General features: G+C 43.2%; 2 protein-coding genes across 3 annotated transcripts in view; one reads left to right on the forward strand and one right to left on the reverse strand.

The window, feature by feature from the left end:
* Nucleotides 1-610: 610 nt before the first annotated feature.
* The window catches only part of LOC127002435 (innexin inx2-like), a 47,792-nt gene continuing 30,504 nt past the window's right edge, over nucleotides 611-17,898 (reverse strand). Inside the window, exons 4-5 of the mRNA XM_050868401.1 lie at nucleotides 8,820-8,995; nucleotides 611-2,524 (exon numbers count right to left, since the gene is read on the reverse strand). Coding sequence (XP_050724358.1) covers nucleotides 2,442-2,524; nucleotides 8,820-8,995 — 259 coding nt within the window. The 3' untranslated portion in view covers nucleotides 611-2,441. The remainder of the gene's footprint in view (nucleotides 2,525-8,819; nucleotides 8,996-17,898) is intronic.
* LOC127002431 (uncharacterized) overlaps nucleotides 9,831-17,898 on the forward strand; it is a 64,307-nt gene continuing 56,239 nt past the window's right edge. For both annotated transcript variants that reach the window (XM_050868389.1, XM_050868398.1), the window contains exon 1: nucleotides 9,831-10,004. In XM_050868389.1, coding sequence (XP_050724346.1) covers nucleotides 9,946-10,004 — 59 coding nt within the window. In that variant the 5' untranslated portion in view covers nucleotides 9,831-9,945. The remainder of the gene's footprint in view (nucleotides 10,005-17,898) is intronic.

Consider the following 17,898-nt stretch of genomic DNA (forward strand, 5'->3'; position numbering starts at 1 on the left):
TTCTGAAATATTAATAATGCAATGAAATGAATGGTCAATTACTTATCTTGATTACATCGTTTGTACTCAACTTTCAATAAAATTTAAAATCATGTACAGTCAGTTTCCAGTTTATTACCAAATACAGTGGACATCCTGTAGACCAAAAAGTCACCATGGACCACCAGTTGTCCATGGACCACCAGTTGAGAGCCAGTGCTCTAGAGCAGGGGTTTCCAACCTGGGGTACACTTACCCCAAGTGGTACATTTGCACTTTTCAGGGTGTACATTGGGTCCGAGAGAATAACCACTAATGTACAATACATGGTGTTGTAATCTGCATTCAAACTGCACAATGTCTTCAATTTCCTCATTTTAGTAAGCAAAACTGTTATTTAAATTATATCATCAATCTACTCATACAGATTTCATTATAAAATAATATAAAAATATTACAATTTCATCGTTTTTTTTATCCTAAATTTTTAGGAGTACACGGGAACCTAAAAAAATGACCAAGGGATACAGAGGAACAAAAAGGTTGGGAGCCCCTGCTCGAGAACAATGACTGTCAACCTGGGTGCATGATTTTTTTTCAGAGGGTCGGTCTAAATAAGGAAGTACAGGGGGGGCATTATATGACCTGTGTATATATGAGTGCCCACTACGAAAAGATGTTTCATGAAAAATAAAATGTAATATCAGAAACTAATTGAAATTGCGATTAAAGTATTACAAATCTGAGTATCACAGTATATTTGTATATTACACACAGTATTAACTTTAAGTATAAGAGCCATTCTCCCCAAAGTGTGGGAAATGTATATACATGAATCTTTTTAATTTGCTATTTTCGAACACTGTGTATACAATGTTATTATATTCCATATGCATCTTTTACAAAAAAGGAAAGTTTCGTTTAATCGGCGCAACATCTGTGGTCATATGCCAGAGAGACAGAAGGGAAAGGAATTGTAGGAGAAGGGAACAGACCCCAGGAGACGGGACACAACCCCCGATTAATACCTGGTACCCATTCACTGCTGGGTGGACAGGGGCGTAGGGTATCGGAAGAGCCGCCCAAATTTTTCCACTCCGCCCGGGAATCGAACCCGGGCTCTCTCGGTTGTGAGCCGAGTGTGCTAACCACTGCACCACGAAGCCCCTTGCATCTTTTACAACCATTTGAAAAAACACATATGTACATTTATAAAAAGAAATGCAAAACGTATTCACATTATTATATTGTTGTATTGGACATTTAGCACCTATAGCACAAATATTTTGGACAAAGTATCAATGTTCCATATCGTCACCCTCATAAAATAATCCCCTAAGTCATTTTTCAACGATCTCCAGGTTTTTGTCTACATCAATTTTTTAACACGTGACGCCCGGTTTTGTATAGTTGCCTTCGTCATTCAGGGTTTGAGTGTTCTAGAATTGGCCTTCTCATTTCTGCCTAAATCTTAAGCCAAATGAGATAATGACAATTCTTTTCTGATCTCCTGTAAAGTAGAAAATAATGACTTAGACGGTTTGCTTACGAAGGTGACGATATATGTAACTGAGACCTCATGGTTTTGTTTATATGTTTTCAGTCTTAATACTAAAGAAAACCTGAAGTATTTATGTCATTTTGTGGTAATTAATTGCCCAAGGAGCTTTGATACATGGATTCCTCAAGGCTTCCGGAACGGTGCAGGAACTTATGAAAGGTTGAAGAACACTGCTCTAGAATTATTGGCGACACAGTTGGAGGGTGGACAAGAAGAAGAAGAAGAAGAAGAAGAAGAAGAAGAAGAAGAAGAAGAAATAGAAAGAAAAGAAGATGAAGAAAAAGAAGGAGAAAAAGAGGACGAAGAAGAAGTAGAAGAAGAAGAAATAGAAAGAAAAGAAGAAGAACAAGAACAAGAAAAAGAAGAAGAAGAAGAAGAAGAAAAGGAAGAAGAAGAAGAAGAAGGAAAAGAAAAAGAGAAAGAAAAAGTAGAAAAAATGAAAATAAAAAAATTAAGAAGAAATAGAAGAAGAAAAAGAAGATGAAGAAGAAGAAGGAGAAAAAAAAAAAAAAGAAGAAGAAGAAGAAGAAGAGGAAAGAGAAGAAGAAGAAGGAAAAGAGGAAGAAGAACAAGAAGAAGACGATGAAAAAGAGAAAAAAAGAAGGAGAGGAAAATAAACTAATTCGCCAATACCAGTATCCTTGAGGAAGGGTGTGGCTAATCTCGGGTCTGTGTTTTTTGTGTAACCTCAATTTTATTTTACATTTCGAAAAAGTTTTAAAATTATTGATTAGAAGACGTTCAACACATTCTGATGGGAGGAAAAATAGTTAGTCTGGCTGGCCGATAATATTTTTACAAGTATCAATATATTTCCAGCGACGCTTAAGGGGATACTTAGCAGAGCCATACTGGGTTTTTCGCCTCTGGGTGGTGTGGGATAAGTGCTGGGACGGCTGGATTACGATACGTGCTCTTTTTCTACCACTCGTTCACTTAATTGCATCATGAAGTCTCGATAGGCGAAGGCGTCCATATTCTGGGCTAAACGAAAAAAAAAAACATTTATTATTAGATATGTAATGCTCACCTAAAACTGAAGTCTTCGCTAAACCTTCCTCTGAAAATGCCACTCTGGACGATTCGGGGAAGATTCCTCCCACTCTTCCACTCATCGGCATCACTATTAGCGTAAAGTTGAGGGCACACACACACACACACACACACACACACACACACACACACACACACACACACACACACACACAGATAGATAGATAGATAGATATTTATTGACCACAAATGTACATAAAACCAAAACATCATACATCAATCGGAAGTTATTGAAGAATGTTAATTTCGTTAATATAACAACATTCCACATTCAGCACTAAAGTAAAATCTTTATATAGTCACTAAAATATATAGAACTCTGGTGTCGTTACTGGCTTAAAAATAGTTAAAAAAATATTAAAACTTTACAAATTTAGATAATTATATGAAACACACACACACACACACACACACACACACACACACACACACACACACACACACACGTACACAACTTATGTTTGCTTCCCTGGCGTCATCTTCTCTGACCCTCACCGAACAACAACAGCTCGAAAGGGTTCAGAAGTGGTCACGCAAGGTCATTTTACGCCCTGTTCATATCACCTATGACAAAGTTCTGACTACCCTTAGTTTGCGATGGCTCTCTGACATGCACCAGGACTCCTTCAGTAAGTTCGGCGAGGACTAGCCGCACCACCCTCATAGCCCCATACCAGTCGACGCATCCTCCCCTCCAGTTTCGGCAGCCATGTTTTCCTTAAGGGGCTATTACACTGGGCAAATTTTCCGTGGATCTTCAGTCAAACCACGATTTCTGCTGGCGTGGTTCTCATTTGTGTCTTGTTATTGCTGCTGATGATGATGGTGAGCAATACCGTTGTCCTTCAAGGAAATCTACCGTAGCTTTGGAAGATCGTGGACACGTCAGAAAACCACGGAAATATGAGAACCACGCCAGCGGAAATCGTGGTTTGACTGAAGATCCACGGAAAAGATGCCCAGTGTAATAGCCCCTTTACGCGGTGGGTTGGCTATGTTTGCCGACAAAGGATACGTCGCATTCATAGGATTGTGGCCAGTGTCGCCTCAACTGCATCTTCTCGACTTCTCCACTTGTTTTATTCAACTGTTATTGCTTTTTTTCAATAAAGGCTGTCCCATAAAAGCTGCCGCGGGAATATTGTGAGGGAGCTGCTGTGTGGCACGACGTGTTTCTTGCGTTGTGGATTAACTATTTAAGGGAGGCGGTGGCTGAATGGATAGCGTGACGGCCCCACGTTCAGGACGACGCTAGATCAATCCCCGCCCGGTGCCACCAAGCTGGGATTTTTCAGCCTCCGCCGAGTGGCTCAAAACTACCCACATGCTGTCCATAAGACCACCTATTAACCTGGACTCTAGATTCTAGATTCCCCCCCCCCCCCTTTACTCCCGGAGAATTATGCTGTTAATAGACCAGCTGAACCCATCTTAGGTATCACAATAAACTCACCCCCTTCTGTGTACTGCGGAATGACCGTTAGAAACTCAGTGGAGTGTCGTTGATACCGTACACAATAAACAATGTGAAGATGTTATCCCAGACAACCCAAAGGGCCCAGTCGTTAGTATGTACACTCTTCACAAAAAGTTCTCGAACACCTGGGCACGATGGATGTGAAAATGTATCGCTCGTGGCTGGTCGCCTCGGAATGGTTGGTACCCCTGATGGTGATGACGCATCTGAATCCATTACTGTATATGATACGTTTCGATCCTGTGTTGATTTGATGGTCGCAGTAAGTCATAGGTACTCACGTTAGTCTCCGCGGAGACCCCACAAGGCCGGCGCAAAATCATTATTATCCTTCACACCGAAGGCCTCAGTTATCGCCACAGCACGGGGGATTGATCTGTCTATCTCTACAATATCACTATGGGCCAGCAGGGATGTGGAAACAGGTTCCACTAGTGACACGCCTCGAAGCCTCGAAGCAGACTTAACAGTAAAATCGGCGCAGGCGGTCCATACGCTCATTATTATATAACACCTCCCATCCTCATATATGTTAACCTAACCAATCCATCGCAGTATGTGGTTTACGTATTAATTTTGGCAGATATTTTAATTTTACATACTTTTACTGGCAATTATACTCAAACTATCACTTGGAATTATCATTCCCTCATTTGAATAGGAAACTTGACTGATCGTCCTCAAGCGGAATGGGTTACAAAATTATTTTATTCACTCTGTGGTACAAAATTAACAGCAGAATCACGTAAATCTACAGACGAAAAAAACGCCCTTGGGACGAGGAATTATACCCGCAACCACTGATTATACTACGGTAACTTAACATATGGGTAGACGGTGGCCGAGTGGTTAGCGTGCGGGTCCCGCATTCACCGCGCGGTCTGGTCTGTAAGATTTACCCCTGAAAAGGGGACAGGGTCTACGCAATAATGCGGCCCTGTAAGGATGGACGAGCGATGGAACTCGGGCGGGTGTGGGGACGCCTCCTCCGCTGCCACAACCACGGGTATCAGCCGACGAGCAGCGACGGAGACACGGGCCCCCCGGGCAGGCGGCCAGTGGCAGCCCGTAGCAGGACACGGGCGAGCAACCGAGCAGTCAACTTAACCGCAGCGGGGCAGCCTAAAGCAAGGATGACCAAGCAGGTCAACCTCACCGCTGCGGAAGGGCCACCCGGCCGCTCGCCCATGAAGGGCTGGCGTGCTCTGATCACCGCGTGATGAACGACGCTGTTTCGAATCCGCCGCTACCACCTGAGATTTTTCAGTCACCGCCGAGTGGCGTAAGACTACCCAGATACTGAAGACCACCCATAAACCCGGATTCTAGAGGAAACCGTCCAAGGGAATAAACAACGATCTCCAGGGGGCAGTATGAGCCAAGAAAAGCCTCCTTGGTAGAAACGGGCACCACAAGTGACACGCCTCGAAGCCTCGAAGCAGACTTTACAGTGTAATGTTCTCAGGGGTGCACACACAGATTACTGAATAAATACTCCCTCTCATATATCATACACTTAACCAAGCTCTCGCAGTGTGTGGTTTACTTTTAATTTTGGTAGACATTTTAATTTCATATGCAAATGAAAATGGAGCACACGGGATGCGTCTACACCCGTGGTCAGGTGAAGACTGGTGGGCAGGTTTTAGTCGAAGCTGTCCGAGGGGCTACAGGCCACGTCAATGCGCAGAAAAGGAAAAATCTGGTACGAGGTTGAGAAGACCTGGGATATTCTGTTGATCTTGAGTATGTATCCCACAGCTGTCCGTTCTCGACCTCGTTTTGGGGAGGCGGTGGCTGAGTGGTTGGCTTAAGTAAAAAAGCCATTTACTTATTTTCGTCTACCTTTTTTTTTTTTTTAAAGATGTGTACTAAATCATTAACACGGGCGGCAGTGAGGTAGCTACTATTTTTCCAGGGAGGTGACCTTGGGTTAAGCGACCCACCAGACTAATCCAGCAGGGGTAAAGAGTGGTCAAATCTTCCCTCTTAGTATTTTTTTTTTTTTACGTCGTGGCCTATTGCGCCGGTAGGCCTCTTAAATATATAACTATTTGGCGAAGGCATGGATATATATATAATACTGACTGAACACAACGATTTTCTGCATCAGGAAATCTAAATTAGTTATGGATAAAGAAAGGAAATGACTGAAAAACATAGAAAACGAAATAGGGAAAGGAGAAACTTAAATATTTCCAGACGTTTCACAGGATGGACTCGGAAAAAAAGTAACGATGGTATTAAAAATGTGACAAAAGGAACACTTTCCATTAGGTGAAAGCTGAAAATATTGAATTTACGTTTGCAGTCATGGCCAATGACCGATAAATCTAATACACACTCATTTATATTAAGACAGTCAATACGTTTTGATGTTCTCACAGTCTCAGCATTGATATTCTTACATTAACTATCCATCAGTGGGGGCACACGTCGCTGCCACGTCTCCTCACCCACCCAACGATGTCAAAACCGGGGGCTCCTCCGACAAATTTTCCATAAATTCAGGCACAAAAAAGGAAACATTGGTCTGGTTCCTGTACGGCAACTCCACCTTATCCAATGGTTTCCTATTTTTTTATAATTTTACAATATCTATTAGTACAACTTATTTCACAGGAAACTTGGGAATAGTATAATATTACTTTATTATACTTATGAAATTATCTTAACCGTGAAGGACGCCTTGATACTTTTTGCTCTCTTTTGTTAACTCTTCCCATCCTCAGGTTCAGGTAGATATAGCGGAAGCCTTGCCTTTGGATCGGCACTTCCTGATGTGATCTTGATACTGTGGTCTTGTGGTCTGGGTATGGGATCCTAAGTACTTCATGACAAGATCTCTCGACTCACTCAAGCCTCGAATTCTGTGGGCGTCTCACATAAATATATTTTGCACTATACTGATGAATAAGAAATATATATAAGGTACGAAGTTCAGAGTACCAGCGGGCTAAGGTTTCTGTTAATCGCCCGGGTCTTGTGACAGGATGGTAGAGGTTATGACCCCGAGGAAAAAAGAAAAAGAAAAAAAAACAGGTCGAAATCGATGTATGGTTCCACTTTTTACTTTGAATCGAGTGGATGAAATATTAAGGGGTTGCAGGCCAAATATAATTCAATGGTTGATTACAAAATGTGAGCAATCAAAACAGAGACCTTTCAATTGTCCGCAGTTTATCTCCAGGGAACACATGGGCTGGTATTACGAGAGACTTTGCCATATCACATCAGCTATTTCTAAAGGTCAAAGAGGGGGTCAGTCGGGTTCTAATGCGTGTTTCTTTAGGTTCATGGTACAGAGGAAGGGTCACACTACCACCAGGGTCATAAAACTATCCCTGGAAATGCCCAAAACTCCTACGAAAGCCTTGTCAAATATGTGTTTCTTCAGGTTCATGGTACAGAAGAAGGGTCACACTACCACCAGGGTCATAAAACTATCCCTGGAAATGCCCAAAACTCCTACGAAAGCCTTGTCAAATATGTGTTTCTTTTTTATCATGGTACAGAAGAAGGGTCAAACTACCACCCGGGTCATAAAACTATCCCTGGAAATGCCCAAAACTCCTACGAAAGCCTTGTCAAATATGTGTTTCTTTTTTATCATGGTACAGAAGAAGGGTCACACTACCACCAGGGTCATAAAACTATCCCTGGAAATGCCCAAAACTCCTACGAAAGCCTTGTCAAATATGTGTTCTTGGGCGGCGAAATGTCTCATAATACGGCCCCATGATGTCGAGGCACACCAGACTAGTAGCAAGATTCTTGATGACGTCTTCGTTCAAACAGCAATGAGGGACGAAAATGATTTAGTCGGGGGTTGCAGTGATGCGCAAAGGACTGAGAGCAGTGATTGGGTGACAAGCTACGTCCTGGACCCTTACGCCGTGTAGTTGGGCCGTAGTCGCTACATCATCGTTCGCACTAGCCATGTGAGGCACCGTTAATAAAAGAGAGCAAAAAGTATCAAGGCGTCCTTCACGGTTAAGATAATTTTATAAGTATAATAAAATAATATTATACTATTCTCAAGTTTCCTGTGAAATAAATTGTACTAATAGATATTGTAGAATTATAAAAAAAAAAATAGGAAACCATTGGATAAGGCGGAGTTGCCATATAGGAACCAGGCCAATTTTTCTTTTTTGTAAATAAGGCCTTGCACTCCACCTCTGTATCTTTCCCCTGAAGATGTAATACACGGAAGTGCTTGGGATCCTCGTGTTTTCTACATTTCCTCGGTGGTCATAAGCAAATATATATATATATATATATATATATATATATATATATATATATATATATATATATATATATATATATATATATATATATATATATATATATATATATATATATTAGTGTGTGTGTGTGTATGTCTCTCTCACTCTCTCTCTCTCTCTCTCTCTCTGTCTCTCTCTCTCTCTCTCATATATATATATATATATATATATATATATATATATATATATATATATATATATATATATATATATATATATATATATATATATATATATATATATATATATATATATATATATATATATATATATATATATATATATATTCATTAATATTCTTATTATATAAATGCAATTAAAATATTCTTGTCTTCGGCAACATTAACTATTATAAATGTTTATTTCCATGTTTTGTTATTTTCGAGTAGATCAATTACTATCACTACTATATCATTACTATTTACTACTAAAAACAAAACAATGTAAGTATATTTACCAAGCAAACACAAGATGAACCAGTCTCCAATGTAACATCTGCGTGAAATTTGTTCGATCTTTTCTCCGGGCACCAGACGAGCATGTCTTCTTAGGAGGTAAGTGCGGAAGGACAGCTGGAGCGTCGCCAGCCGGTACAGGAGACCAATTGCGGTGAAGACTGCCAGTGCAATGAACCTGCCGAAACAACATGATGAAGGTAACGCGGCAGCTAATAGAGATAAAACATGATTCTTTTGTTAATAGTCTTGGTTTGCCCGGTAGCGGCGACGGGCCAAATTTGTGGCTTTACCGTGTAGCAGCGACGGGTCACATTTTTGCCATGATATAAACCCCAAGAAATAGATGATGCATAATCTGATCACAAATGCTTTGATATATATTATGAAATGGTTTGCGTAAGTGATGATTTTTTCTCATTTTTCTCGCTAAGAGGGACCATTAAGAAACATGATCCCTGCAGCTAACCTTAATATAGCCCAACAATTTTTTTTATTTGGTACGAGAATATGATTTTATTGAGCTACAGGATTAAGACTAAATTCATGTAAAATTGTAAAGAGAGGTGCCTTAAAACACAACAATTAAGAAGTGTTTGATGGAAGGTTAGCAAGGTTTTAGTCAGAATGTGTATGGTATGGGAACGTATAGAAGGTGTGAGGGAAAGTACTGAGGGAACGAAGGAAAGTATAGCGTTTGTGAGATAAGGGGAAGGCGTGAGGAAAGGGAAGGTATAGAAGTTGTCACGAAATGCATCGCGTCTTTCAGGAAATGTATGAAGGGTGTGAGGAAAGGCCAAGATATACATAATTTGATCAATGTCTCCCAGTAGGGGTTTACAAGAGGTTGATATTATTTTGATGATATTTTCTCATTTTACAAAAAGGAGCACGAAACAGGAGACGAGGATGAAAACTATAATATATATTTTTGTTTCTGTAAAATAAAAATTGACATGGTGCCTCACTGAAGACATAATTATAAGTAGACCAAAACTCCATGTAATAAAGAATGAAGATTTTAACCCGTCCGCTGCGATTGGCACGGATTCGGCCTTCACTGGTAGCCTGGTAACATATAGTCCCAGGTCCTTCTCTGCCTCTGTGGTGGATAGTGGAGTGTTTCCCATGTGGTATTGGTATGCTGGATATCCCTTCACTGGTAGCCTGGTAACATATAGTCCAAAGTCCTTCTCTGCCTCTGTGGTGGATAGTGGAGTGTTTCCCATGTGGTATTGGTGTGCTGGATATCCCTTCACTGGTAGCCTGGTAAAATATAGTCCAAAGTCCTTCTCTGCCTCTGTGGTGGATAGTGGAGTGTTTCCCATGTGGTATTGGTATGCTGGATATCCTCTCCCAAGGTGCATGACTTTACATTTTTCCTCATTGAATTGTAGCAGCCACTTTTTGTTCCATTCCTGTAGTATGGTGAGGTCTTCTTGTAGGAAATCCACAGTCAAGGGGTTAAGTGGATAAAGTGACAGGATGCAAAGGGTTCAAGTAATGGAGTAAACCCGATTGGACTCGTGCAAGTGGCGTCACACAAGTATCACAATTCTGTAACTGATTACCATGATTGAATTCACTGGACACAGGTTGAAACTGAAGTACAGAGAGAGCGAGAGAGGCAGCAAGCTTTCATACGGTCGTGTAGTTGTTGTGAACCATGGCAGAAATGGTAATGCTTATTTTTCTACGTTCCGCCTATGGAGTCGGTAGGCATTCTTGGTGGGGCCTAGTGGTCGGCCTCTGCCCCCAATGGCGTAGGCAAGTGTTTATAGTAGCGCCATCTATCTTGGTTCATGCTGCCCCCCGAAGCTCATCTTGGTATCCTCTTTTCAATGGAATTTAGAGTCCGGGTTGATAGGAGGTCTTCGGGACAGAATGTGAGTATAGTCATGGATAAACTGCGTAGAGTTCTTGGCGAGGTCACGTAAGAATGGGTGCCGAGGGGCAGGGAACCTTAATATGACAGGTTCTCTCAGGGTTGACTGAAAATTGTAGCGGAGAGCGGGAAGCGAAACCGGATCTTCTTGGACGCCGCGCCTCCGCCACCGCCTCCCCTACACTGACATCAGACTTGGCAACGTTTGGCCTACGGCGGTTGGCAATGGACAGCGACCAAAATTTATTTGAAGGTCACCTACAAAATTCGAATACTTAAGCCCCGTTCACACTGTGCCGACTCTGGGCCACGACTACCCACGACTCTAGGGTACACGAGGTCTTGGGTGTTGATGTGAAAGGGTCGGGCATGTCTTGAAAGAGGTCTTGAGACTGTTGCCGAATGCTGCGCCGACGTCGTGACGGTAGTCTGGAGTCGTGAGAGCTAGCACGACATGCTGGCAACTAGTTGGCCGAATGTCCCAGACAGTCGGCAAGACACCAAGACCCCAATAAAACCACCCCCCCCCCCCCCTCTTTTTGGAGCGTGTGAGCCAACTTGTCAAATGCAGAAGTCGCTGGGTTGTCGTGGCCCAGTGTCGGCACAGTGTGAACGGGGCTTTAGTCCCTCACTATGTTTACTACCTCGAGGTCAGACGTTCTTTTTTTTTTTTTTTTTTTTTTTTTTTTACAGCAAAGGAGACAGCTCAAGGGCACAAAAAAGTAAACATTAATAAAAAAAGCCCGCTACTCGCTGCTCCAAAAAAGAATCCAAAGAGGTGGCCGAAAGAGAGGTCAATTTCGGGAGGAGAAATGTCCTGATACTCTCCTCTTGAAGGAGTTCAAGTCATATGTAGGAGGAAATACAGATGAAGTAAAATTGTTCCAGAGTTTACCAGCGTGAGGGATGAAAGAGTGAAGATGCTGGTTAACTCTTGCATAAGGTATTTGGACAGTATAGGGATGAGCTTGAGTAGAAGGTCGAGAGCAGCAGGGCCGCAGGAGGGGGGGAGGCATTTAGCAAGTTAAGAAGAGCAGTCAGTATGAAAATATCGATAAAAGATAAAATGAGAGGCAACATGGTGGCAGAATTTAAAAGGTAAGAGACTGTCAGTAAGAGGAGAGGAGCTGATCAGACGAAGAGCCTTTGCCTCCACTCTGTCCAGAAGAGCTGTGGTGGAGCCCCCCACATGAGATGCATACTCCATACGAGGGCGGACAAGGCCCCTGTATATGGACAGCAACTGTGCAGGGGAGAAGAACGCCCAGCCTCGAGGAAGCTGATTTAGTAAGAGATGAGATATGAAGTTTCCAGTTGAGATTTTGAGTTAAGGATAGACCGAGGATGTTTAGTGTTGAGGAAGGTGATAGCTGGGTGTTGTCAAAGAATAGGGGATAGTTGTTTGGAAGATTGTGTCGAGTGGATAGGTGGAGAAACTGTGTTTTTGAGGCGTTGAAGGACACCAGGTTCTTCTTGCCCCAATCGGAAATAGTAAGGTCTGAGGCTAAGCGTTCTGCAGCCTCCAGCCTTGAGTCGTTAAGTTCCTGAAGGGTGGGTCTTCTATTAAAAGAAGTTGAATAATGCAGAGTGGAATCATCGGCGTAGGAATGGATAGGACAGTTCGTTTTGGAAAGAAGATCATCAATGAACAACAGAAAAAGAGTGGGAGATAGGACAGAACCCTGTGGGACACCACTGTTAATAGATTTAGGGGAAGAACAGTGACCGTCTACCACGGCAGAAATAGAACGGTCAGAAAGGAAACTGGAGATAAAGGTACAGAGAGAAGGATAGAAACCGTAGGAGGGTAGTTTAGAAAGCAAAGATTTGTGCCAGACCCTATCAAAAGCTTTTGATATGTCCAGCGCAATAGCAAAAGTTTCACCGAAACGGCTAAGAGAGGATGACCAAGAGTCAGTTAAGAAGGCTAGGAGATCACCAGTAGAACGCCCCTTGCGGAACCCATACTGGCTGTGGTGCCCCGAGGGCTGCGACACCACTCGTGTCATCATCATCTTCACCGGCAATATTTTCCGATGACAACAGCGGTATCGACCGCTAAAACACAACACGGACTCCAACACATGATTGTCCCCACTGTTCATTTACCAACCTATACACAATTGTAATTGCCCATTAACGCACCCGCTTATCTCTCTAAGCCAAAACACAATCACCGCGGCCAAAAACACGATCAGCCGCGGAACAAAATGTTATGAAAACAAAGCTGCGTCACCGCGTGAATTAAGCATGTCGGTTAGGTAGATTATTGTATGAGCTCGGTGTGAGTTTGATGTATGACTCACACGCCTGACGTATTACCCTCGCGATATCTGCCTATATAAGAAGCATTTTCTCCAGGCTTGACCTCAGATTAACCAGCACTCTGTTCGTTGCTGGACACTCAGTTGTCCTTCCCTAGACAACATGGGTAGAACATTCATCGTTGCTACTGTGAGTATGGAGTGAAGAATTACCATAGAGGAAAGCGTATCTAACATATCTATTGTGTTCTATTATCTTAGTTTTACTTAGGATTATATTTCTATGATACTTTATTGTGTGAGTTTTTACTCAATATTATACCAGTGTTAACGTCAGTAACCAATAGTGAAAGAAAACCTGAAGACTCATTGAGTCTAGTAAGCCAGTCGCTGGTTTAAACAATATTTTTACCCTCTGTAATATTAAGTAGTATTAAGGTAGAATAAAATACATATAAGAAAGGCGACACCGTTTCATCACCCCATTTACGAACTCCTTTAAATACTCCTAAAGTACCAGAATTTTAAGTCAAGTGTCACTAGTACAAACAGTGTGTCGTCTCCCCTGTGTGACCCGGATCCCGGGTTACAACATGGCGATCAGATAGAAGGTCAGAAGTGGAAAGGTGCTTTTGAATCTTCCGGTTAAGGATTGATTCAAAAGCTTTAGATAGACAAGAAAGTAAAGCTATAGGACGGTAGTTTGAGGGATTGGAGCGGTCACCCTTCTTAGGTACAGGCTGTATGAAGGCATACTTCCAGCAAGAAGGAAAGGTAGATGTTGACAGGCAGAGGCGAAAGAGTTTGACCAGGCAGGGTGACAGCACGGAGGCACAGTTTTTAAGGACAATAGGAGGCACTCCATCAGGTCCATAAGCCTTCTGAGGATTGAGGCCAGAGAGGGCATAGAAAACATCATTTTGAAGAATCTTTATAACAGGCATAAAGGAGTCAGAGGGGGGATGAGTAGGAGGAATATGCCCAGAATCGTCCAGAGTGGAGGTTTTAGAAAAAGTTTGAGAGAAGAGTTCAGCCTTAGAGATAGATGAGACGGCAGTGTTGCCGTCAGGACTGAGGAGTGGAGGGAAAGATGAAGAAGTGAAGTTGGGGGAGATGTTTTTGGCTAGATGCCAGAAGTCACGGGAAGAGTTAGAGAAAGCAAGGTTTTGACATTTTCTATTAATGAAAGAATTTTTGGTTAGTCGGAGAATAGATTTGGCACGATTTCGGGCAGAAATGTAAAGTTCATAATTAGCATTAGTTTGAAGGCTCTGGTATCTTTTGTGAGCTACCTCTCTATCATTGACAGCACGAGAACAAGCGTGATTAAACCAAGGCTTTTTAGCGTGAGGAGTAGAGTAGAACGAGGAATGTATGCCTCCATTCCAGAGACAATCACCTCTGTGATGCGCTGAGCACACACAGAGGGGTCTCTATCCTGGAAGCAATAATCATTCCACGGGAAATCGGAAAAGTACATCCTCAGGTCGTCCCACCGAGCTGAAGCAAAATGCCAGAAGCATCGCCTCTTCGGTGGGTCCAGAGGGTGTACAGGAGCGATAGGACAGGATGCAGAAATAAGATTGTGATCGGAGGAGTCCAACGGAGAGAACAGTTTGACAGAATAAGCAGAAGGGTTTGAGGTAAGGAAGAGGTCTAGAATGTTGGGCCGATCTCCAAGACGGTCAGGAATACGTGTAGGGTGCTGGACCAACTGCTCTAGGTCGTTGAGGATAGCAAAGTTGTAGGCTTGTTCACCAGGATGGTCAGTGAAAGAGGATGAAAGCCAAAGCTGGTGGTGAACATTGAAATCTCCTAGGATGGAGATTTCAGCGAAGGGAGAGTGGGTCAAGATGTGCTCCACTTTAGAATTCAAACAGTCAAAGAATTTTACATAGTTGGTAGAGTTATGTGAGAGATAAACAGCACAGATGTATTTAGTAATAGAATGACAGTGAAGTCTTAACCAGATGGTGGAAAATTCAGAAGAGTCAAGGTCGTGGGCACGAGAGCAAGTGATGTCGTTGCGCACGTAGGCGCAACATCCAGCTTTGGATTGAAATTTAGGATAGAGATAGTAGGAGGCAACAGAGTAGAGATTGCTGTCAGTAGCCTCAGAAACCTGTGTTTCGGTAAGGAAGAGAAGGTGAGGTTTAGAGGAGGAGAGATGATGTTCCACAGAATGAAAATTAGAGCGAAGACCGCGAATGTTGCAGAAATTGAGAAGAAAGAGGTTCGAGGAGTTATCAAGACACCTCTCAGGTCGGCAGCCAGAAGGAGTCCTCCTGGGGAATTTGTGGTCCCCAGGCAGGGACTCCGAGGCTTGGTGTATGTGCGCCATTTTGAAATTTTAATTTTGGGAAAAGGTGTATATGTTGTGAGAATGTAGTGTGGTGTGGATAAAGAGAGGATCTGTCTTTAGAGAGCATGCTGAACTACTCTCCGGTGTTGAATAGGGAAACGGTTAGTGAGGACATGGGAAGGGTCTTTGGAGGGCTTCAGCTCCCTTCTTACCTCCCATATATACCTCACCGGGAGTGGCTTGCGCCCGTTCGGTAGGTGTCTTCCTACCTACTCTTCACCATCTCTTTTTCCCTTCACAGATGCTGTCCATATACAAGGGTCTTGTCCGTTCTCGTATACGGCATGCATCTTATGTGGACGAACTCCACACACACATAGCCCTTTTGGAAAGAATGGGGGCAAAGTCACTTCGTCCCATCATTTCCTCTTACCGACAGTCTTCTGCCATTTTATATATCCATGGCAGTGTTGCCTCTCTATCTATATCACATTGATATTTATGTGCTGCTTGTTTTTCTAAACTTGTTAACTGCATGCCTCCACCCCTCCCGTGGCTTCCCTGCACACGACTTTCTATGCTTGTTCATCCCTATACTATCCAAATCTTTATGCAAGGGTTAACTAGCATCTTCAGTCTTTCATCCCTTTTGCTATTAAACCTTGGAGCAGCCTTCCTACGTCTGTATTGTTTTTCCTGCCTATGACTTGAACTCTTTCAGGAAGCGAGTTTCAAGATATTGCTCCATCTGAAGTTGACCCTCTCTATTTGACCTCTCGTTCTATTTTCTTTACTGGAGTAGTGCTGAGCTGGCTTTTTTTTGTTGTTGTTATTGTCTTTGAGCTGCATGCTTCCTCTACTGTAAAAGAAATGTATCATGCGACGTCCATCTATTGTGTATAATATCCCTCATAAATGAAAACTTATGAAATGATTTTAATATAGCTATTAAGCGTCGTCACATGTGGCAGTGTTTAATCACAAGTCTGCCATGATGATACCTCATAGAAATATAACGCAATGATTTATCTCGAAAACTGAGCCACCGATGAGGTTAAAGGTCACCGTGCCAGAGGCTGCTTCTGTGGTACTTTACCTGCCACCACAGAATGAGCTGTGAACATGAAGGAAGGCTGGCCCAGCTCACACTCGTGGTAGCTGGCAAAGCATTGAATGAAGTCACAATGGCTAATACGGTGTTTATACATCGGGGAGGCGGTGGCTGAGTCGACAGAGTGACGGCGCCGCGTTCAGGAGGACGTGAGCTCGATCCCCGCCCGGTGCCACCAAGCTGGGATTTTTCAGCCGCCGCCGAGTGGCTTAAAACTACCCACATGCTGTCTAAAAGACCACCTATAGACCCGGACTCTAGATTCTAGGATTAAAGATGAGCTCCGGGAGGGCAGCATGAACCAATGCAAGATGGCGCCACTATAAACACTCGCCTGCGCTAGAACGGGCTGGGCCATACCATCAAGCCCCTCCAAAAACAAGCCTACCAGCGCCACAGGAGAAGATGTAAAAAAAAAAAATAATAATCCAGTACACTCTGTGGACATGAAGGAATGGTGCCCTCGCTCACCCTCGTTAGAGCTCGTCCCTGTATACTTGCAATTAATGCCTTGTTAACATCACATGAGTTTTTTAGATGGTAAATAAGTTGTCCTCAAATATGGCGATGCTGAAGGACGGAATTATGGTACCGGCAAAAATTAGCAGGTGCATGCGAGGGTATAAGGAGTGGTATAAGGAGACTCCATCGACTTCGACCTCCGGAACACTGTGTTAGGGAAGTATAACAGGGATGGGACCTTGAAGAAGTGAATGATGGTGTCAGGTGTTAAGAGTTGTCATTGCAGTGTATTGTCCTACTTGAGAGTCTGAACCTCTTGGATGACCTGAGATCAGCTACCTGATGGACCATATTCTTAACGGCAAAGGAGGGACACGCCATTTTTTTTTTTTTTTTTTTACGTCGCGGCCTATTGCACCGGTAGGCTTCTTCCCGGTGGGGCCTGATGGTCGGCCCAGTCCGTTCTGGCGCAGGCGAGCGTTTATAGTGGCGCCATCTTGCATTGGCTCATGCTGCCCTCCCGGAGCTCATCTTTAATCCTAGAATCTAGAGTCCGGGTTGATGGGTGGTCTTCTGGACAGCATGTGGGTAGTTTTAAGCCACTCGGCGGCGGCTGAAAAATCCCAGCTTGGTGGCACCGGGCGGGGATTGAACTCGCGTCCTCCTGAACGAGGCGCCATCACGCTGTCGACTCGGGCATTGAGATTCATGGGGTATGTCACCGCATGTGTTATGTTTTATGAGCTGATTACTAAAAACAGGTAAAACTGTTGCTAAAAACTAAGCACGTAAAGAGGAAGTATAGAAGCTCCCAGCATGGTATCAGTGGATTTGTGAGGCAGACTTTCTTGTTCCCCGTCTGTGACTCCTCTTAAAGTTTGCCGTGTTCTTTTCGACGCATGTGTCCTCACTTGGTCATCCTCCTCTTCCACTTCGTCCAACTTTTAAAGCTCCTCGACTACACAGACCTGATACACTTTCGATTGGTGGTAAGCTTATCACTCGAACCTCTTTTATCTGTGATCGAAAGTGGAGTTCTATCTGGGGGCATTTGTGG

The sequence above is a fragment of the Eriocheir sinensis genome, chromosome 23 (assembly GCF_024679095.1).
Source record: "Eriocheir sinensis breed Jianghai 21 chromosome 23, ASM2467909v1, whole genome shotgun sequence".
Taxonomy (NCBI): Eukaryota; Metazoa; Arthropoda; class Malacostraca; order Decapoda; family Varunidae; genus Eriocheir; species Eriocheir sinensis.